At 46.3% G+C, this 22,858-nt stretch overlaps 1 protein-coding gene across 1 annotated transcript in view; it reads left to right on the forward strand.

Annotated features, from left to right (window-relative positions):
- SYT17 (synaptotagmin 17) overlaps positions 1-22,858 on the forward strand; it is a 62,021-nt gene that overhangs the window by 21,971 nt on the left and 17,192 nt on the right. The window contains exons 4-7 of the mRNA XM_084819201.1: positions 3,049-3,200; positions 5,136-5,755; positions 13,296-13,416; positions 19,410-19,565. Coding sequence (XP_084675327.1) covers positions 3,049-3,200; positions 5,136-5,755; positions 13,296-13,416; positions 19,410-19,565 — 1,049 coding nt within the window. The remainder of the gene's footprint in view (positions 1-3,048; positions 3,201-5,135; positions 5,756-13,295; positions 13,417-19,409; positions 19,566-22,858) is intronic.

Here is a 22,858-nt window from a genome sequence, read left to right on the forward strand (position 1 = left end):
CACTTCTAAGAGCAATTAGGCTGACAAGCATGAGGAATAGGGCCTTCTCAGGAGTGGCCCCCTGTTTGTGGAACTCTTTTCCTATTGATGTCTGCTAGGCCCCATCATTTCAGGCCTTCAAGCAGGCCCTAAAAACATGCCTGTTCACCTTGGCCTATAATTGATTGAGGACTGTACTGGGGCTGTTGTGCATAGGGTGGTTTAAATGTTCATTATTGATCTTCCATTTTTATCATTGTTTTATTATGTTTTGTGGTTTTTAAAGTTTTGTTCTGTGCCACCTTGGGAGGGTTTACCCTAAAAGGGCAGCTTATACATCTTTTAAATAAATATATTTAAGACTTTGGTGTGGGCTGCCAATGCAGAAGCAGTTCTGTTTGTTCATTTATTTGTTACATTTTTATCCTGCCTTTTGTACCCAAGGATCCCAAGCTGGCATACCTGATCCCCCTCCTCCCCATTTTATCCTCACAACAACCCTGTGAGGTAGGTTAGGCTGAGAGTCAGGAATTGGCCCAAAGTCACCCAGTGACCTTCATGGTTGAGTGAGGACTTGAGTGAGGTCTCCCCAGTCCAACACTCTAACCACTACACCACACTGTTTGCTCCCCCAGCATCTGAGTGCCAGGGTGGCGCAGGAGGAGGATGTCATGGCCCACAACTAAGAGCCTTCAGAGACTAAGGTCTCCAGTGAGAGTGACTCCCAAGGAGGTATCAGAACCAGTCCCCAGTTCTTCTGAACTGGGGCCCTCTTCCTCAGATCATGCATTCTGTTCACATGGCCCCTGGGAGATGCTGCAGCCCTCTGAGGAGTGGGCTTCTGTGAGCAGGGAGACCCTGAGGAGCATTCTCCAGCCCATTCCTCACTCCTCCAACCTTCACTGCCCACCCCAAGGAGAAGTCAGCGGCTACAGTAAAGGGCACTGGCCCTTTAACAGCCAGAAACAGCACAAGATGGCCGAGCTTCCAGAAAGACTCTCCTGGCCTGGCTATAAAGGTCCCTCAGTTAGTCCAGGTGAGTGCTGGGGTAACTTGTCTGTACTCCAGCTGCAGAATCGCTCTCCATGGTCCTGAAGCTGAAACCAAGGGCCCTGGCTGGTATCTTCATCTGCTCTGTCCTGGGCCTGCTCACTTCGTGCCTCCTTGCTCCTTGCCCAGAGCAGATGATGGACTCCCTGATGGAGCAGGTCAGAGAAGGAGGAGGATCTGGGCAGGAACATAGGAAGATTCCATATACGGAGTCAGCGTGTCGTTCCATCTAGCCCAGTGTTATCAACACTGACTGGCAGCAATGGCTCTCCAGGGTTTCAGGCAGGAGCATTTTCCAGCTCTACCTGGAGATGATCCAACTCTATCTGGGGATTGAACTTGGGACCTTATGCATGCACTGAACAATGGTGCCTTCCCTGAGAAGAGCCCTCTCCCCTCCTGGGTCTAAAGCAGAAGGCCCCTCTCGGCAGTAGCCAGGGGTGGCAGCCCCCTTGAGTGGCCAAGGAGCCGGTGGCATGTCAAAACCAGACACACGATTTCATCACTTTGGCTATGGGGCAGTATAGAAATGTAAGAAATAAAATAAATAAAATCCCCCTCCTCTTCTCCTTTGTACATCGACCACAAGCTGCTTTATTTTTCAAGCCTAGTAGCGACCTTGATGTCTCTGTGCTCCGAACAAGCAAAGCTTCAATGTTTTATTAATATATGGGGAGCCAGAGTTAGACCTGAGCTCTGACAATTTCATCTCCAGCATCAGGGAAGGAGCAGAATGATGGGGTTTATTTTCTGCTGCACCGTACAAGGCTGACAACTTGTCTGTCTTGCTATGTCAAATCTAATTATGTTGACTTAACACAATGGCAACAACACCTTCCTGTCATTTCTTCTCTAATATTTGCTTTCCTGCCTTGCTGAGAATGAATGTGTGTATGTACGTGTGTGTGTGTGTGTGTGTGTGTGTGTGTATATATATATATATATATATATATATATATATAAATGAGCGGCGGCTCTTTGGCTTTACATATTATGAAATGTCATACATGGGCATTCAGAAAAGTGTGCTCTGTGAGATTAAACTGAAGCTGCAGCTTGATATTTCTTTGTGGCAGCTTGATCAAACAAAAAACAGAGCTCATCTAAACTCATCTGTAGAATATAATCTCTGCTCATACATCTATACAACATGGTAAGATTGTATTCTATATGTATTTTTACCGTGATTTTTAATAGTTTTGTATGTAAACCACTTAGAGATTTTAATATATTAAGGGAACAATCCTCTCTGAATTGACGGGTGCCTCTGGGTCTGGGAGCGATGGATATCCAGTACAGGGTGGGAGGAGTGGTGAGGAGTGGATCTCCTCCTCACTCCCCCTGTCCAGCTTTTGTGGCTAGACAGCCAATTTCGGCTGCCTATCCACGGGATCTCAGAGCGTGGGAAGCGGTGGCCGAACAACATGTAGGATGTGTTGTACCAAATTTCTGACTGCCCCACCCTGACCCCCGGGAACACTGCATTTTCACTGCTCTGCACTGCTCTTATGAGCACAGAGCGCAGGGCCTTTATACGCTGCCTACAAGGTAGTGCAGGAAAGGGTGGGGGTCGGTTCTCTGGAGACCAACATCAGAGCACAGGCTCCGAGGTCAGTTCCCAGGAGTTGACCTATCCTATGGCCATCTAGCTGCCGACTAGCAGCCATAGGATTGCACCCTAAGCAGGATAGAAGAATTACTAATAAATAAATACATTTATTTATTACCACCCAATAGCCGAAGCTGTCTAGGCAGATCACATTACTGCTACTATTATTATTATTGCTGCTACTATTATTATTATTATCATCATCATCATCATCATCATTAGGTAGTTTGCACTGATAAAATAAAAATAGGTCCCTGCCTGCAGATGTGCAATGTAAATAATGAGGAACAGGGAAAGGTGATGAACTCCCCAAAGTACTTTTACATTCATTGGTTAATCCACTGGTGGAGAAGATAACCGACAGGTGTGGTGCATGACGATGAGATTCCAAGATACTTTCTTTTCAACAGGGTAACCAATCGAAGTGATGACAAAGATGGCGACTCTGACAACACGACGACAAGTGAGCCGCCTCCGACGCCTCAGGATGTTTCACCAGACAGAAGACGATCATCCTCCGATACGTCCCGATCCACTTACAGCCTCACAAGACGAATTTCAAGTATGGTTGTCCTTGGCTGCCTTGTTGTGGCAACTCTCTGGCATCAGGGGGCCATGGCGGCTGATGGGAAAAGGGGCAGGGCTTGAATGGAGCAGAGGAGGAGCTTGGTGATGCCCTGTGCCTCGTAGTGGGGCGACTGGCAAAACCTCCCAAGCCGAGCAGAAAATAGCTGCCTCTTCACACTGAGATTTTACGCCTTCCCCTGGAGACTTTGAGAAAGAGAATAACATTCTGAGATATTTGTTTGTTTATTTGTTTGTCTTATTTATGAGAAAAAACTGAAGGAAGTCACTCTGCGTAGCCTGGAGGAGAGAAGATGGAGTGGCGGAACATGATAGCACTTCTCAGGTACCTGAAGGTCTGTCACATAGAAAGGAGCAAAGACTTGTTGTCTGCTGTCCAGGTGGGCAGAACTAGATCTAATGGGCTTCAGTGACAGGAAGAAAGATTTTGGTTGAACATTAGGAAAAAAGTTTTAATAGGAAGAGCAGTTCTACAATGGAACTAATTACCTAAACGGGTGGTGGACACCCATCCATTGAGGTGGCTCTCACTCTGGATTTCCTGCGTTGAGCAGGGAGTTGGATGAGATGGCCTGAAAGATCTCCTCCGACTCCATGATTATGTTGATTTATTGTATTTAGGCATGCGTGCCATAGCAGTGCTCAGAAAACAAGAAAACAAAGTCATCAGAAAGATGGCAGGAAAGCAAAGGCAAGAAAGCCACAGGTAAAGATGTGAAGGCCTGGAAAAAAAACCCAGGAAAATGGAAGGGGGGAGAAAAATAATCCTCCCCCCCCCCCCGTATTTTACATGTTTTCCCAGGGATTTTTTGGAAAAATTGGGGAAAATTGGTTTCCCACTGATGTTTTCCCAGTTTCCCCTTGTTCCCCCCCCCCAAGCTTTCACATCTGTGGCCACAGGGCCTAGGGCAACAGTTCTGTACAGTCCCAACTGTCCTCTCAAATATCTTAACTCCACTTGCGATTGACCTGGTTGGGTCTTCTAGAAGTAGGTGCCACCACTGAAAAGGTTCTATTCTGTGTAGCCACCTGGCATGTTTCTAACAGTAGAGAAATACAGAGCAGAGCTTTGGAAGATGACCCAAGGAGGTTGATAGGTTTCTTTGGGAGGAGGGGGCCTTGATCCTGGAATGGTTAGGACTTCAGAGGTCAAAACAAGTCATAGAATCATAGAATAATAGGGTTGGAAGGGGCCTACAAGACCACTGAGTCCAACCTCCTGCTCAGTGCAGGAATCCAAGTCAGAGCATCCTGGACAGGTGGCTGTCTAGCCTCGTCTTGAATGCCTCCAGTGTGGGAGAGCCCACCACCTCCCTAGGTCACTGGTTCCATTGTCATATTGCTCTAACAGTCAGGAAGTTTTTCCTGATGTTCAGCCAGAATCTGGCTTCCTGTAGCTTGAGCCCATCATTCTGTGTCCTGCATTCTGGGATAATCGAGAAGAGGTCCTGGCCTTCCTCTCTGTGACAACCTTTCAAGTCCTTTGAATTGAGCCTGGGAACCAACAGGGTGCCAGTGAGGTTTACACAAAACCAGAGTAATGTAAGCACTTATTTACCAATATCATTCTTCAAGTATAGATCCTAATGTAGCCAAAACGACATCCAACTGTGCACAAGGGGGACATGCCAGGAGGCTTGGGGAAACACCCAGAGTTTACAGAAACAGAAAAACAAATCCATAGGGGGGGAAAAAAACCTGAAGGTGGAAGACTTCAAAACAACCATATGAGGACTGAGCATGCTCAGAATGGAATGGAGTAACATGGAAAAGGGTGTAGCTGGCTGGAACAGAAGCGCTCTACACTGCAACATTTTGTTGCATATCCTACTTGTTCATATGAAGTATAAAACTGTGCAGTTGATTACTTTGTGCTGTTTCTCAACATTTGCTCTTCATTTCTCTTCAGCAGGTCTAGAATTGAGACGGCCAAGTTCTCCACTTGTGGACATTAAACCCATTGAGTTTGGCATTTTAGGAGCCAAAAAGGAAATTGTTCAGCCAAGCATCTTGAGGAAAAGTTACACTCCTGATGACTATTTTAGGAAATTTGAGCCAAGGCTGTATTCCCTCGACTCGAATAGCGACGACATGGACTCCTTGACGGATGAGGAAATCGTCGCCAAGTACCAACTGGGCATGCTGCATTTTAGCACGCAGTACGACCTGTTGCACAATTACCTCATTGTCCGGGTAATTGAGGCTAAGGATCTGCCTCCCCCGATTTCCTATGATGGCTCAAGGCAGGATATGGCCCACTCTAATCCATATGTCAAGATCTGCCTCCTGCCAGACCAGAAGAACTCCAAGCAGACAGGAGTCAAGCGCAAGACCCAAAACCCAGTATTTGAGGAGAGATACACCTTTGAGATCCCATTCTTGGAAGCCCAGAGGAGGACTCTGCTCCTGACTGTAGTGGATTTTGACAAATTTTCACGCCACTGTGTCATTGGGAAAGTATCGATGCCGTTGAGTGATGTGGACCTGGTGAAGGGTGGACACTGGTGGAAGGCTCTGGTCCCCAGTTCTCAGGTAATGTCTTATTTACATCAGGGATGCAAAACCCCATTCAGCCCAAAGGCCAAATTCCATTTTGGGGAGCCTTTGGGGGCCGCATTCCAGTGGTGGGCAGGGCCAGATGAAAAAGGGGCCAGAAATACCAGCATATTTTAGCTCAAAGCTCTTCCTGCCCAGTAACTCAGCCTTAGGAGAGGCATTTCAACCTTGCAGAATGGAGAAAAACTGCTCAAAGGCCAGGAAACCACCAAACAATCAGTGGTTGGGGAAAAGAGGGTGGTACCAGGGGAAGCGGGCATGGCCTTCTGGGAAACCGCAGCAGGCCAGATCTGGACCACCAGAGGGCGAGATTTGGCCCCCAAGCCTGAGTTTTTGCATCCCTGCTTAACATGTGGATAGTGTATCAACAATTTAACAGCACATAGTTCAACTTTAAAATTCGCTACCACAGGATGTCGTAATGGCCACCAAACTGGATGACTTTAAAAGGGGGTTGCACAAATTCCTGGAGGAAAAGGCTATCAATGGCTACTAGTTTTGATGGCTATGTGCTACCTCCAGTACCAGAGGCACTGAGACTATGTAAACCAGTTGCTGGGAAACATGGGTGGGAGGGTGCTGTTGCGCTCATGCCTTGCTCGTGGGTTCCCGGTCGACAGCTGGTTGGCCACTGTGTGAACAGAATACTGGACTAGATGGACCCTTGGTCTGATCCAGCAGGGCTCTTCTTATGTTATTGTTGCTCTTCTTGGTGGCCTTGGCTAGTTTATTTTTCTCCACTTCCTAACTTTGATTTAAACTGTACTGCAGTTTGGGGGTGGGTTGTTTTTTTTTTGGAGTGAATCTGTCAAACTCAGTTTCGCTCAGGTTCTCTGTTTCCCCCTGCTTAGTTTGTTCCATCCCATTTCCACAGTGGATTGCAATATTTTTCAGCCTTCACAAATATTCGTATGTCATTTTCGTGCATATTTTTCAAATATATGCATGTTTTGGTATGCAATTTTTCAAATTGTATGCATTTATGTGCACACTTTTTTCAAATGTACACATTTTTTGGCAAGTGACTTTTCCATTGAATGAAGCGATTTGTGCACATTTCCCCAAATATACACATTTTTGTACTGTTTCAAATGTACGTAGGAGTTTGTGTTTGCTTTTTCAAATGGATCCCTTTTTGTATGCATTTTTTTGTTTGCAAACTGCACCGCAAACTTCAAAGAGTATGGATTTTGACATCTAACCATGTTCAGCTTCAAGTTCTGGTTCGAGAAGTGTGAGTTTGAAGAGTTCACACAAATGTGAACTGAAGGAATGTCTCACACATTCCTAGGCATAAGGAACAGGGTGCTTTGGAATGTATCTATATGGTCTCATCATTATACCTTTGGGTATCTGGGAAAGACCTGGTTCTTTAAGGAGACCTTTGGAGAGATGCTGAACCAATAATCAAAGCAAATAATGACAACTGCTGTAGGGTAGTGGCTAAAAGTCACAAATCAGGAAGTGTCTGGTTCAAATCTTGCCTCTGCCATGAACTCATCACTAGGTGGCCTTAGGGAACCTGTGCTCTCTCTGACCCTTGTCTGCAATATGGGGGGAATAATACTGTCTTAACCTACAGGGTTGTTGTATAGATAATGCATGTGAAGCACTCTGAAAACACTACACCAGGGTTTGGGAATGTTGTTGGACTCCAGCTCCCCTATGCCCCAGCAAACATGGTCAGTGGTCAGGGATGATGGGTGTTGTAGTCCAACAATATTTGGAGGGCTGCGTGTTTCCCACCCCTGTGCTATACAAATATTATGCATTGTTATTAATTGTCTGTTCTAACTGCTGTTTCAATGTTTTACATTATTATTCTGTTATGATGATACACCAGTGTGAAAGTGTAACTTCTCACACATGCTTGAGTCAGTTGGACTTTGCTGCTGTCATTATGCTCTTGACTCCTTTTGCTCTGCTGCCATCCTTATGTGGTTATTTTTTCTCTCTATTTCAGGGACTTGGGGGAATTTCCCTGGAAAACAGGGAGAGTTATGTGGGTGAAACGTGTAAGGGCCTTTTTTTGTGTTTGTCAGAAAAACAGAGTTGGCGACTAGTGGATTTTGTATTCCATTGTCACATTTCTTTCACGGATTGCTCCTTTATATATGAAAAATGTTGCTTTAGAATTAGCCCTGAGATGCTATGGCTTGGAGATAGATAGATAGATATTTAAAAATTACGTGCAGGCTGCAGTGTTCAGGACACAATCTTGTACTTGAGTTATGCCAGCTCAGCTGCAGGGGTGATGAACCTGCGGTTCTCCACATGTTCTTGGACTCCAACTCCCATCAGCCCCTGCCAGCCTGGCTAACATAGAGAGATGATGAGATTTGTAGTCCAAGAACATGTGGAGAACCTTAGGTTCACCACTCCTGAAAGATGATGGGAGTTGTAGGGCTACAGGTCATAAGGCTGGGCTGTAGAATTTGGTGGACACATTGCCATCCCACCGCCATAGAAAATGTCGCCCGTATTCCATCCACGCCAGGCAAAGAACGTTTGATTTAGCCCAAATGGTAATTAAAGGCTGTCCTCCCTGAAATGATGGCACAATCGCTACAAGTTGGAAGGGCAGAAGACTGCCTAATGCATGGGTGCAAGATGAGGACAAATAGTAAAGATCACAATGGGGAGAAAAGCAGGACTGGACAGATTTCAGATACGACGTTCAACTACCCCAGCCTCCTGGATGTTCTTTCCAGTATCAATTGCATGGTGACTATTGAGTTGGATCCAGATTTAGTCAACCTTCAAGTAGACCCCTTGAAATCGATGGGACTGAAGTTAGTCATGACTTAACTCACTTGAGTTCCATTGATTTCAGTGGGTCTCTTGCAGGGATATTGAACATCTTTCTGCCCGAAGGTCAAATTCCATTTTGGAGATACACTCAGGGGCCACATACCAGTGGTGGGTGAGGCCAAGGCAAAAGGGATGGGGACAAGAATACAAAAAATAACTATGTATTTTAGTTTGAAGTACTTACTGCCAATAACTAAGGCTTCGGAGAGGCATTTTGATCTTTTAGAACGGGGTGGCGGGGGAATGACCCCAGAGCTAGGAAATCGCCAGACTATCATTGGTCAGGGGAAAGGGTGTGTGGCCCATCTGGGGAACCTGGGTGGGCTGGATTTGATTGACTTTTAACATCAATTACAATGTGTCTAATAAAAAGCACACAACTGCCCAGTTACATGAGTGGGGAACCTGTGGTGTTCCCCATGGTATTAGACTCCAACCACCAACTCCCATCACCCCCAAGCATTAGCCATGCCTGATGGGGCTGATGGGAGTTGTAGTCCAACAAAGCCTGGGTGGCCAAAGGGTTCAGCACCCCTGCTGTACTATCTCTGCTTGCTCCTGTTCCAGCAAACACAGCTGTTGCGAAGCGTTCCCCACATCTTGGCCTCCTGAGAATCAAGGCTGCCAACAATCCTGTCTCAGTTTAATCCCATCTGAGTTTAATCCCATTTCAACCCCCTCTGAATTTATGGTTATCAGGTAAACATTGTGAATAGCCAATAAATAACATTTATTGCATTAGACCATCGCAGCACAAAACCATGTAACAAACGTACCAAAAATTGCATAAAATAATCGCTAATTAAAATTAGTAAAAAGAACAAGCTTTACATAGAAAATACAAGACATTATGAACTTATTTAAGAATGCTTTTCTCATATTTCCAAATCTCCCAGACAGTTCACGCCAATGGAATCAACATACATTTCCTTACAAAAGAAGCAACCCTCCAGACCGCATACTGGTTAGTTGCTTGTAGCAGAAAACCCAGTTTCCTTTTTGTTGTTGTTCAGTCGTTAGTCGTGTCCGACTCTTCGTGACCCCATGGACCATAGCACGCCAGGCCTTCCTGTCCTCCGCTCTCTCCCGGAGTGTGCTCAAGTTCATATTCATTGCATCGGTGATGCTATCCAGCCATCTCATCCTCTGCCGTCCCCTTCTCCTTTTGCCTTCAATCTTTCCCAGCATCAGGGTCTTTTCCAGTGAGTTTTCTCTTCACATTAGGTGGCCAAAATATTTGAGCTTCAGCTTCAGTATCTGTCTTTCAAATGAGCAGTCAGGGTTGATTTCCTTTAGGATGGACTGATTTGATCTCCTTGCAGTCCAGGGGACTCATAAGAGTCTTCTCCAGCACCACAGTTCAAAAGTATCAATTCTTCGGCGCTCAGCCTTCCTTATAGTCCAGCTCTCACAGCCATACATTACTACTGGGAAAACCATAGCTTTGATTATACAAACCTTTGTCGGCAAGGTGATGTCTCTGCTTCTTACTATGCTGTCTAGGTGTGCCATAGCTTTCTTCCCAAGGAGCAAGCGTCTTTTAATTTCATGGCTACAGTCACCGTCTGCAGTGATCTTGGACCCCAAGAAAGTAAGATCTGTCACTGCTTCCATTTCTTCCCCTTCTATGTGACAGGAAGTGATGGGGCCAGATGCCATGATCTTAGTTTTTTTAATGTTGAGTTTCAAACCAGCTTTTGCACTCTCCACTTTCACCCTCAACAAGAGGCTCTTTGGATCCTCTTCGCTTTCTGCCATTAGGGTGGTATCGTCTGCGTATCTGAGGTTGTTGATAATTCTCCCGGCAATCAAATTTCATTTTTTTTAAAAAAGGGAGGTAAATAACAGCCTGTAATGTCAGTATATGAGTGACATTGGAGTACATAATGTGTCAAATCCTCCAAAACTCATTTCCCACAAACATGCAATCTCTCTTGGACTGGTATACCATCAAATCGACCCAATCTCATCATTGAATCCATTTGTTCAAAGCTCAATCAAGCAAAGGCCCTTCAGTATCCCACTGTCATGGGGGTAAAAGGGTGTAAACCTTGTGGATGAAGGTGAAGTGATGCTTAGGTGAGTAACGCTGCTGGCAAGGAAGCCCCGTCAGTTAGCCGCTGTGTGCAATTCATAATGTGCATCTCATTTTTGTTCTTCCTCCCCACTCCACAAAAAATTCGACGCGATCCACGCTGCATATAATTCATTATTGGAAACAGAGACGGCCATCTGCTGCTTTTCCCTGCAGCATTGTGTTTCCCAATGGGATTCCATGCCCAAGGCTGGACATGTATCCCTGTGCCTCCTTGGTGCATGTTGGGAAAGGTGTGCATAGAGCAAACTTTTGGTGCTTTGGATCAGAGTACTCATCCTCCACCCCTTGGCTTTCCGTTGGGAAGGGCAGTGTCAGGGTGGACACTGAGCCCATAGAATCCCAGAGTAGTTCTGATTCTGAGGAAGAGCAGTCGCTCCTGGGAGAGGAGTGCGCTCCTCTTTCCCAGGGCCAACAGCTGACGGAGATTCCTCCCACCAGCATTCCTAGCTTAGATAGCAGTCCTGGGAGTGACAGAGCGTGGGAAGCAGACTTGGTGGATGCACGACACCGACGCAGAGAGCGGCGCCAAATGGAGGGCGCAGAAAGGAGGCGTAGTGCCCAGTTGGCGCGCAAACAACGGCTGCGCCCAGAGGATCCAAGGGAAAAGGGGAGGGACTCTCCCTAGTCCTTAAGTTCAGGGGTCTGCCAGTAATTCCCTTTCAAACGGGGACCAACTGTTCCAATGTAGGGCATAGGTACTCTGCTGCTCATATCTAGTTGCTAACAGTAGAGTTGTTAAGTTGTAAAAGAGGAATCAAGCTTTGAAAAGAATCCCTTTGTCTGTGTCTGGACTTGGCTACTGGATTAGACTGAGAGAGGCCTCCAAGGAGCCCTTGACAGGCAGGAGGGGAAGCTTCTGGAGCTGTGCTCCAAGGTGTTTGGGGCACCTTCCCAATGGAGCATGCTTCCTTGGCCCACTGGGAAAGACGGCTGGGGTAGGGGGCAAGGATTGGAAACGGAGGCAAGGGCAGCGGGGTGGAGAAGGAGCCTGCGAAGCCACAGGCCAGATGGAAATGTGCTTGGGCCGGATCTGGCCCATGCACTGGAGGTTCCTCCCCATATTAGTCCAAATCAGCCTCCCACAACCTAGTGCCCTCTAGATGCTTGGGACTCCAATGCCCACCATCCCCAACCACTGGGCAATGCTTGGCTCAGTTTGATGGGAGTTGAACTCCAGGAAGGCACCAGGTTACATGCAAAAGGCTGCTCCAAGACAAGGAGGCAATCAGTTTGCCCAGGTCTCTTCTACAGATTGAAAAGTGACGTGAGGGAGCCATGAATGCTGTGAGCTGCTCTTGCCACAGACTCGCAGGTGGAAGAGTGGCATCCAAGCAGAATCCAAGCCGATGAATCAAGCAAATCATCTTGGCCGGTTCTGGTGGACAAGAACAACTTTGAGTCTGCTTTGAATGGTTTTAAAAATAAATAAACACAAAATAAGGCCAGGAGAGCCGATGAAGGTTCTCTGGTATCATGCTTGTGTTGGTCCTCAGTGTGCTTAGCGAGAGACAGGGGAGAGTGAAAATGGCCCGGCAGCCATTGCCTGGAAATTAGCCTGCAGAGTGTGTTTTTGAGGCCAAGATGGGGTGCTGTGTTATAATTTCAGGCTGCTGCTGCCGCAAATTCATGCTTGCTTCCACATGTCCATAACTCAAGTCTGCACACTTGTAAAAACAATGGATTTCTGGTCTTTAGGGATGACTGTAGAAGCTGGTGCCTCTGATTTTGGTGGGGCTGTACATCCATTCTGGGTTTCAGTCAGAACCAACCAGGACTCTAAAGGAGCTATCCGAGGTGCTGGACCCATTGGGGGTAGGTTTCAGCACCTTGGAGAGCTGCTTTAGCGTTCTGGCTGGTTCTGACTGAAGCGCAGGATGGATTCACAACCCCAGTGAAATCAGAGCCACCAGCCTTTTTGCCAAGAGAAACTAAACTTGTCTCAAGCTTCTTCCAGCTCGGAGAAAGTGAAGCACAAAGTAGGACTCCCATTTGGGGAGGGCAGGTACTTGGTACCTGCCTCGGGCAACGGCAGGACAGCTGACGTTAGTGGCTATTGGTGGGCAGTCACACTTCTTCCCCTCTTCTCCAGATGCTTCAGTGTTGCCTTCTTCCAGGGCATTGTGGGAAAATAAAATGGTGGCTGCCACAACAAATGCTGTCCACTGCCATTTTATTTCCCACAATGCCCCGATACAATGCAACACCCTGAAGGCTGCCGAAGTCAGCTGTTCTGGCACCCTTGCTTGGTGGCTGCAAAAGAAATGATTTTAAAAACAGACAAAATCATTAAACAAATGTGGGGAATGAAACAAAGGGAAGTGAGGCAAATGGAAAAATGAAACAAATGAAAATTTGAATGAATGAGTAACAAAGTGAATGAGACTTTTAATAACAAAAACAATGGAGTGATAAACCAATATGAATTTTCTTGTACACTTCTTGCTGAGAGGGACGTGTGGCGATGGAACAAACCCATCTGGAGATATTTGTCAGCTCCTTTACGATTTTACTATTGTTGGAAATGAACTTGAGCTTGGCTCATATTGCTTTCCCCTTTGTTAAAAAAGAAATCACCCTTTTATAGCTTTTGTTCCACTTCTCTTGCAGAATGAAGTTGAACTGGGAGAACTCTTGCTGTCGCTGAACTACCTTCCCAGTGCAGGAAGACTGAACGTAGACATCATTAGAGCAAAACAGCTGCTTCAGACAGATATGAGCCAAGGTTCAGGTACAGCCCTGTGCTTTTCCTTAAATGGCTGTTGTGCATAGATGGAGGTGTGCGTAGTTGGAGGCATATTGTGTATAGATACAGATGCATAAAGTTGGAGATGCGCTGTGCATAGTTGGAGAAGTGCTGTTCATGGAGGGAGTGTGCATAGTTGGAGGTGTACTGTGCATAGGTGGAGATGTGCTGTTCATAGATGAAGGTGTGTATAGTCAAGGCATGCTGTGCATTGTTGGAGGAGTGCTGTGTGTAGATGAAGGTGTGTATAGCTGGAGGCATGCTGTGCGTAGATGAAGGTGTGTATAGTTGGAAGCATGCTGTGCATAGCTGCATATGTGCATAGTTGGAGTTGTGCTGTGCATAGCTGAAGGTATGTGTAGCTGCAGGCATGCTGTGCATAGTTGGCGGTGTGCAAAGTTGGTGGTGTGCTGTACATGGCTATGGTTGTTTGTTTTTGAGATTATTTGTTTGACGTTGTTTTAGATATATGTTTCTTTTGTGTATATTGTCTGTTCATGTGTTTTTTATGTAAATGGTTTTTAATCTCTGTATATTGTATTTTTAATGTTTTTAATCTTTGTAAACTACCCAGGGAGCTCCAGCTATAGGGTGGTATGGAAATGTTAATAACATTAATAAATAATAATAATAATAATTCATAGTTGAAGATGTGCAAAAGCCAAACAAAACCCCGTTTACCAACCCTGACTTAAAAAAGAAAGGCTCTGAGCATGGGCAGAGTTGCACTATGAACTCACTTAAATCATAGCACCATCAGGACAGCAGGAATAAATCAGTTTGTTTCTACTGCCCTGAGGGTAATGTGGGAATAAACACCATTTTGTTGTAGAAAGGAATAATATATATTTAAAGTAAAAAAAGAAAAAAGAAAAAAAAGAAGCATCAATAAGCAGGTACATATCTGGTGTGTGAGTGTGTCCCCCACCCCCGCCCCGACTCTATGTTTTTTAAGAATAACAAGAGAGGATGCTGTGCTAGGCAGTGTCAGCCCTGGGGGACCCTGGCAGGGGAGGCTGGTGGCTCCAATTTCGGTGGGATGGATATTTATTTATTTACATACATACATACATACAGTATTCATATACCGCTCCACATCAAAGATTTTGGAGTGGTGAACAGCAAGATAAAAGAATAAAACACCATATTAAAACAATTAAAACATTTTAAAAGAAACAGATTCTGAACTTAATAAACCGTGGCTGGTCACGCAAGGAAGGCCTCTCGGAATAACAATATTTTCAGGAGGCACTGAAAGCAACACAACTTTGGCTCCTGTCTGACCTTCAAAGGCAGGAAATTCGACAGGAAGGGGGCCACCACACAGAAGGCTCTTCTCCAGGTGGACAGCAGTCGGGCCATAGGTCCATGTGGAACCACCAGGAGCAAGCCCTCCGATGACCTCAGTGACTGGGCAAGTTGGCAAAGGAGAAGGCCCTCTCTCAGGCATCCTGGTCCCAACTTGTTTAGAGCTTTGTACACTAGTACAAAACCTTAAATCTGGCCCAGTAGCAAATAGGCAGCCAGTGCAGTTCCCTCAGCACAAGTTACATGCTGAAAAGGGGCAGTGTGGGGAATAAGCAGGGGGGGCTGGTGGCTCTAATTTCGGCTGGATGGAACTTCCATTCTGGGTTGTAGTTACAACCAGCCGGAAGTCTAAAGAAGCTATCTGAGGTGCTGAACCCTATCTCCCAAATGGGTCCAGAACCTTAGATAGCTCCTTTAGACTTCTGGCTGGTTGTAACTAAAACCCAGAATGGAATCTCCACCTCACCGAAATTGGAGCCCCTGGAATGCGAATGCCAGCCGAGCTACTGATGCTGGGCCTATTTGCCACTGCCCCACCACATGCGGCTCTCTAGGTGATCATTTGGGCCCAGTTGAGCTGTGGAGCAATGGGTCTCACCCCTAAGGTCAGGCTTCGTGGCCTGTTCCTCCCCTGAAGAACCATTCCCCTCTGCAGATGTGACCCCCATCTGTCCAGGTTGTTGTTGTTGTTCAGTCGTTCAGTCATGTCCAACTCTTCGTGACCCCATGGACCATAGCACGCCAGGCCTTCCTGTCCTCCGCTCTCTCCCAGAGTGTGCTCAAGTTCATGTTCATTGCATTGGGGATGCTATCTAGCCATCTCATCCTCTGCCGTCCCCTTCTCCTTTTGCCTTCCATCTTTCCCAGCATCAGGGTCTTTTCCAGTGACTTTTCCCTTCGCATTAGGTAGCCAAAATATTTGAGCTTCAGCTTCAGTATCTGTCCTTCCAATGAGCACTCAGGGTTGATTTCCTTTTGAACTGACTGATTTGACCTCCTTGCAGTCCAGGGGACTCGTAAGAGTCTTCTCCAGCACCACAGTTTGAAAGCATCAATTCTTCGGCGCTCAGCCTTCCTTATAGTCCAGCTCTCACAGCCATACATTACTACTGGGAAAACCATAGCTTTGATTATGCGAACCTTTGTCGGCAAGGTGATGTCTCTGCTTCTTACTATGCTGTCTAGGTTTGCCATAGCTTTCCTCCCAAGGAGCAAGCGTCTTTTAATTTCATGGCTACAGTCACCGTCTGTGGTGATCTTGGAGCCTAAGAAAGTAAAGTCTGTCACTGCTTCCATTTCTTCCCCTTCTATGTGCCAGGAAGTGATGGGGCCAGATGCCATGATCTTTGTTCTTTGAATGTTGAGCTTCAAACCAGCTTTTGCACTCTTCACTTTCACCCTCAACAAGAGGCTCTTTAGGTCCTCTTCGCTTTCTGCCATTAGGGTGGTATCGTCTGCGTATCTGAGGTGGTTGATAATTCTCCTGGCAATCTTAATTCCGACCTGTGATTCATCCAACCTGGCGTTTCTCATGATGTACTCTGCATATAAGTTAAATAAGCAGGGAGACAATATACAGCCTTGTCGTACTCCAATTTTGAACCACTCGGTTGTTCCATGCCCGGTTCATACTGTTTCTTCTTGACCCTTGTACAGGTTTCTCAGGAGACAGGTAAGGTGGTCTGGTACTCCCATCACTTTAAGAATTTGCCACAGTTTGTTGTGATCCACATAATCAAAGGCTTTAGCGTAGTCAATGAAGCAGAAATAGACATTTTTCTGGAATTCTCTTGCTTTCTCCATGATCTGGCGAATGTTGGCGATTTGATCTCTAGTTCTTTTGCCTCTTCGAAACCCAGCTTGTACTTCCGGTAGTTCTTGGTTCACATACTGCTGAATCCTAGCTTGTAGGATTTTGAGCATCACCTTGCTGGCATGTGAAATGAGCGCATTTGTACGGTAGTTTGAACACTCTTTGGCATTGCCCTCCTTTGGAATTGGAATGTAAACTGACCTTTTCCAGTCTTGTGGCCACTGTTGAGTGTTCCAAATTTGTTGGCATATTGACTTCAGCACTTTAACAGCATCATCTTTTAGGATTTTAAATAGCTCAGCTGGAATACTGTCATCTCCACTAGCTTTGTTGTTACTAATGCTTCCTAAGGCCCACTTGACTTCACTCTTTAGGGTGCTTGCTTTTTGCTTCCCTTCTGTCCTCAGCTACTTGTAAAGCCTCATCAGACAGCCACTTGGCTTTCTTGCATTTCTTTTTCTTTGGGATGGATTGAGTTGCTGCCTCCTGAACAATGTTACGGACCTCTGTCCATAGTTCCTCAGGCACTCTGTCTATCAGGTCTAATCCCTTAAATCTGTTAATCACCTCCACTATATATTCATAAGGGATATGATTTAGGTCATACCTGAATGGTTTAGTGGTTTTCCCTACGTTCTTCAATTTCAGCCGAAATTTTGCAATAAGAAGCTCATGATCTGAGCCACAGTCAGCTCCAGGTCTTGTTTTCACTGACTGTATAGAGCTTCTCCATCTTTGGCTGCAAAGTACATAATCAATCTGGTTTCGATATTGACCATCTGGTGATGTCCATGCATAGAGTCACCTATTGTGCTGTTGGAAAAGAGTGTTTGCTATGATCAGCGTGTTCTCTTGGCAAAACTCTATTAGCCTTTGTCCTGCTTCATTTTGTACACCAAGGTCATGCTTGCCTGTTATCCCGGTGATTTCTTGACTTCCTACTTTAGCATTCCAATCCCCTATGATGAAAAGGACATCTTTTTTTGGTATTAGTTCTAGAAGGTGTTGTAGGTCTTCATAACTGATCAACCTCAGCTTCTTCGGCCTCAGTGGTTGGGGCATAGACTTGAATTCCTGTGATGTTGAATAGTTTGCCTTGGATTCGTACTGAGATCATTCTATCGTTTTTGAGATTGTACCCAGTACTGCTTTTCCCACCCTGTTATTGACTATGAGTGCTACTCCATTTCTTCTAAGGGATTCTTGCCCACAATAGTAGATATGATGGTCACCTGAATTAAATTTGCCCATGCTTGTCCATTTTAGTTCGCTGATTCCCAAGATGTCAATGTTCAATCTTCCCATCTCATGTTTGACCACCTCCAGCTTACCTTGATTCATTGATCTTACATTCCAGGTTCCTAAACAATATTTTTCTTTACAGCATCGGATTTTCTTTTCACCACCAGACACATCCACAGCTGAGTGTCCTTTCGGTTTTGGCCCAGCCGCTTCACTCTTTCTGGCGCTACTTGGAAATTCCCTCTGCTCTTCCCCAGTAGTATATTGGACACCTTCCGACCTGAGGGGCTCATCTTCCGGCGTCATCTCTTTTAGCCTTGTGATACGTTCCATGGGGTTTTCTTGGCAGGAATACTGGAGTGCGTTGCCATTTCCTTCTCCAGTGGACCACATTTTGTCAGAACTCTCCGCCATGACCTGTCCGTCTTGGGTGGCCCTGCACGGCATAGCTTATGACTTCACTGAGTTATGCAAGCCCCTTGGCCACAACAAGACAGTGATCCATGAAGGGGTCTGTCCAGGTGCTAGGCTCCAAATGAGAGGAGTGCCCCTTTAAGGCATCTAGGACTTGGAGAATGGGTGGAGTCTGGGCAGGGTGTCCTGGCCCCAGCAGGATAAAAGGCTTCAGTCCAGCCCCAGACTTTGCTGGAGGAGGTTGCTCCCTCAGAGCTCTCGGGGGTGCTGCCTCACCACAGCGTTCCCCGTGGGCTTCTTAAAGCGGTCAGGATGGAACAATTGACATGTCTGGTCATTTGTGCAAACCAGCTCTTAGCCTCTCTCCTTCAGCCGCGGCATTGTTTCCGACTCAACCTTTCACTGTGGCTTCTGTTGAGTAGCCCTTGCTGTCAACAGTGTGTTTGACTTTTCCTCACCAAGGCCAGTCTTTTAGTTGTTCCCAGCTGAAAGTAAATAGGGTACATTTTGACCTCTGCTGCTGAGGAACAGAAGTGACTCATCTGACAATTCCAAGAATGGAGGGAACAGGGCAGGTTCCAAATGCCAGACAGAGCTGAGACTAAATTTCTCAGAAGGTATTTCTCTGAGAGAACTTCCTGAGACCTTTCTTTTTCTCCACTCCTCCCTTGCCACCAGAAATAGAAGGGCACTTCTATTATGTCTGAATATTCTTCATTATTTGGGAGAGAGGGACGTGGTGGCTGCCATTTTCCTCCTGCGATGCCCTGGAACAACATTACATCTGGGGCTCTGTGGAGGCTGCAAAATGGTGGTCAACCTGCCAACACAGCCCCCCCCCCAAATCATCTTTTGTGGCGGGGGGGGGGAAAGAAAGATAGAAGCTGTGCTACTGCTGTTGCTAATGGTGAGCCCCACCTTTGAAAAAGTATTGACGCAATTCCCTTCCCCACAGAGAAATCCAGTGAAATGTTTCCCCTGCCTGCAATTTCTCCACCCACAAATAGGATGGAGAATTTAAAGAGGGTATTCGCGCCCAGCTCTTGAACCTCTCTGTCTTCAGAGAGGGCAGGAACATCCCAGAGGAGACAGTATTTAAGGTATCCTAGCCTCAAACCATGAAGGTTGTTTTGTAGAAGCTGTGAATCCAATGAACAAAATTTCACTTGCAAAGTTGGAACTGTGCTTGTTTCCCATCCAGATCCCTTTGTGAAAATCCAGCTTGTTCATGGGTTAAAACTGGCCAAGACCAAGAAGACCTCTTGCATGAAGGCTACTATCGATCCCTTCTACAACGAGTCCTTCAGCTTCAAGGTCCCACAAGAAGAACTTGAAAATGCCAGCTTAGTCTTTACAGGTATGTTTGCCCATCTCGTTCAGATGTGGTTTTATAGCCCGGTCATACAATTAAGGGGCCGCGGTGGCTTAGTGGTTAAGACGCTGAACTGCAGACCGCAAGGTCGGCAGGACAGCAGTTCGAGACCCAAGTGCTGCGTGACGGAGCGAGCTCCCGTCTTCAGTCCCAGCTTCTGCCAACCTAGCAGTTCGAAAGCAAGAAATTGCAAGTAGATAAATAGGTACCGCCTCGGCGGGAAAGGTAACAGCGTTCCGTGCACCTCGGTGTTCAGTCATGCCGGCCACATGACCACGGAAGCATCTTCGGACAGCGCTGGCTCTTCGGCTTAGAAACGGGGATGAGCACCGCACCCTAGAGTCGGACACGACTGGTTGGGGACACCTTTACCTTTTTTTACATACAATTAAAGAAAACTGAAGTCACAATCCTGCACATGTTTAAACAGAAAAAGGCCTACAAAAGGCCTACAACTCCCAGCATTCCCCAGCCACTAATGCTAGCTGGGGAATGCTGGGAGCTGTACAATTTTTTTCTGTCTGAACATGTGCAGGTTTACACCCTTAGTTGGTTAATTTATTTGCCTTATAGTCTCTTGATCAATGACACCTGCTTAAATGTGCATGTGAGAAAACCCTAAAGAAAAAGGTCTATAGAAAAAGGTGTATTTTGTTTTTTTAAACGATGTATGTAAGAATCAAGAGGGCTACCTCTTTTTAGATGAGGTTTTTCTGGAGGTTTTAGAGGTATTGTGTTAAAATAATAAAATATTTTCAGGAAATCTGCTTCCAGATTAATTGTGGGAATCTTTTAAATAAATGAATGTGACCAACTGGCTAAAAATTACATGCCCTAGTTTTTGTGTGCGTGAATATAGCTGTGGGAAGCATGTTTCAGCAAAGATCCACAAATGTAGTCGCCCCTGGTGAGTACATCTTTAGCCCTGGTGAGTTCACAACACCAAGGAGAGCCCCTATCTGTCTTCTGTTGCTTGGAAAAACATGAACACTGTCCGTGTTGCCAGGCTAACCACAGGGACTCTCCCTGATGCTGTACAGGGCCTCAGAAATGCAATAACATGCCCCGTTCCCCTGAGCCCACTCCATTTCCCTCAACCACTGAAAGTCTAGTAGTTTCTCAGCTTTTATGCAATTTTCTCTGCCATTCTGAAAGGTTGGAATGCCTCTCCTAAGGCTTAGTTACTGTCAGTAAGAGCTATAACTACAATAAGCTGGGTGGGGTGTTGTTGTTGTTTTGTATTCTTGGCTCCACCCCTTTTGTCTTTGGCCCCCACCCCTTTGCTTTCAGAACCTTCCACCACTTGAATTTGGCCCCTGAGAGCAGCAGCCAAAATGGTGCTAGCCACGCACAGTTAGAGATATTGGAGAAATCCGTTGGGGGGTGGATTTTGACGGATTTCCCTAGGTTCTCCCCCCCTGGTCTTCATTCCAGTTCCCGCTGCAGTGCTCAATTCAGTCTGCAGCGAGTCAGGCTGAAAATCCAATTTGTAGATTTTCCGGGCATTTTGCTCATTTCCCCCCGCAGGTTCTGAGATTTGCGTAAATATCTGGACAATTTGCGCAAATTGCTCAGAAATTTGCACAAAAAGTGCAAAAAAGTTCCCAGAGTTTGGGGGAAAGTCCACAGCTTGGCTAGCAAATGCAAATCGAGTTGTACTTGCCACAAAACTCCATCCAGTCAAAAGAATTACTGGATTTCCCAGTGACAGGCATCCCTACACACAGTACAGCAGCCTTCTCCAGCCTGGTGTGCATCGGATGTTTTGGACTCTCAGCATTCCCGAGGCTAATGATAGTTGAAGTCTGAAACATCTGGAGGGCAGAAATTTGAGGAAGGCTGCACTTGAGGGAGGTCCCAGCCAATCCTGCAAGGTGTCTTGCCGCTTTCTCAGTGTCTGAAGCTTAACGCAATGGAGAGGGGACCCATCCATCCCTCTCCTCCTCAGCTGAGAAGGGGTTCACCTCCATCAGTACACATTTGTGCTCGACCCTGAGCTCAGTGTCATGTCAGAAGGCGCTGTTCCTTGCCTCTGGGTGGCTTAGAGCCATGGCAAAAACAAATTGTGGCTGGCTACGAAGGGAAGCCAAGATTTTTTTTTTTTTTTTACCCCAGTGTTTCAATATGAATAATTTTCAAATACGGCTGTTCAGTTAAAACAACCTTCCCCAACTTGGCTGAGAAAAGCCACTCTGGCTGGGTGTGATGCTCGAACTGAGCCTACAGGACAATTATAGAAATGGGGGTGGGGATGCGCCTTTTCTTTCTATTTTCCCTTTCTCTCTTCCTTTGTACCATTTCTGTGTTTCAATAGAAAAGCAGCCGAAAGTGGGGGAGGGAAATGATAATGTAACTTTCATTTTCTTGCACGGTAGAGGCAGATGTTATGGTTGAGACGAGGAGCTGAAATTGAATCCATTAGCTTGTTTCCAAACATTTCAGAACCAAAGTGTTGCTCATCAGCAATCTGAATCTCGCCCGTCATGTACAGAAATGTTCCTGTGCAGAAAAGGCTATAATTAATTGGAACGCTGCGTCTACCATCTTGAATACACTGTATCAGGTGCAGAAGGCTGGAATAGTTCCTGTAATCTGTCGGATGGCCTTACTGTGCACAAGAGAAAATCAAAACCTCCCAAGCCGCTTCCTTTCTCTTCCCCCTCTCACACCCAACATGGAAAAATTACCAGCTGTCGTAACCAGCTGTCTTTATGAAGAGGCATTGCTTCAGCTACCCATTGACTTTTTGTTCTGGTTTGGTTTTGAAAGCTTCAGAACCCCAAAACCTTTTGAGGGGCTGAGCAGGTACCTAGGTTACCTATTGATAAATCCAGCACTGGTCTCAACGGCCTTCTCTGTGCAGAGAAACTCAACGCATCCTGCCCTTCTCCCCTGGGTCCTTGTCACCTGTGACGTCTCTCATGTCTCTGTATGCGTGTCTGCATCGAAAGGGCCAGTGGGCTCAAACCAGGTAATCTGACAGTGACAGCCCCAGCATCTTACTCTGCACCCGTTGGGACAGTTTACAGGTGGGAGGATTAACTCACCTAAGCCTCTCTGCTCCACAGCGGCCCCTCCCTGACCATTCTAGAAAGGGAAAAGGCCCAGAAGGGATCAGGTGACCTGGGGAGCCAATAGGGGCCCTGCTGGCCGTATATAAGAACTCTCCTAGGCTTTAGCTTCCCAGTCTGAGTCACTGATCCGTGAGAAGAGGGGTTGGCTGGGGTTGATGGGAGTTGTAGTCCCAACACCTCTGGAGGGCACCAGGTTGGGAAAGG

The sequence above is a fragment of the Heloderma suspectum genome, chromosome 12, assembly GCF_057233095.1.
Source record: "Heloderma suspectum isolate Gila_16-S chromosome 12, 16-S_ref, whole genome shotgun sequence".
Lineage (NCBI taxonomy): Eukaryota > Metazoa > Chordata > Lepidosauria > Squamata > Helodermatidae > Heloderma > Heloderma suspectum.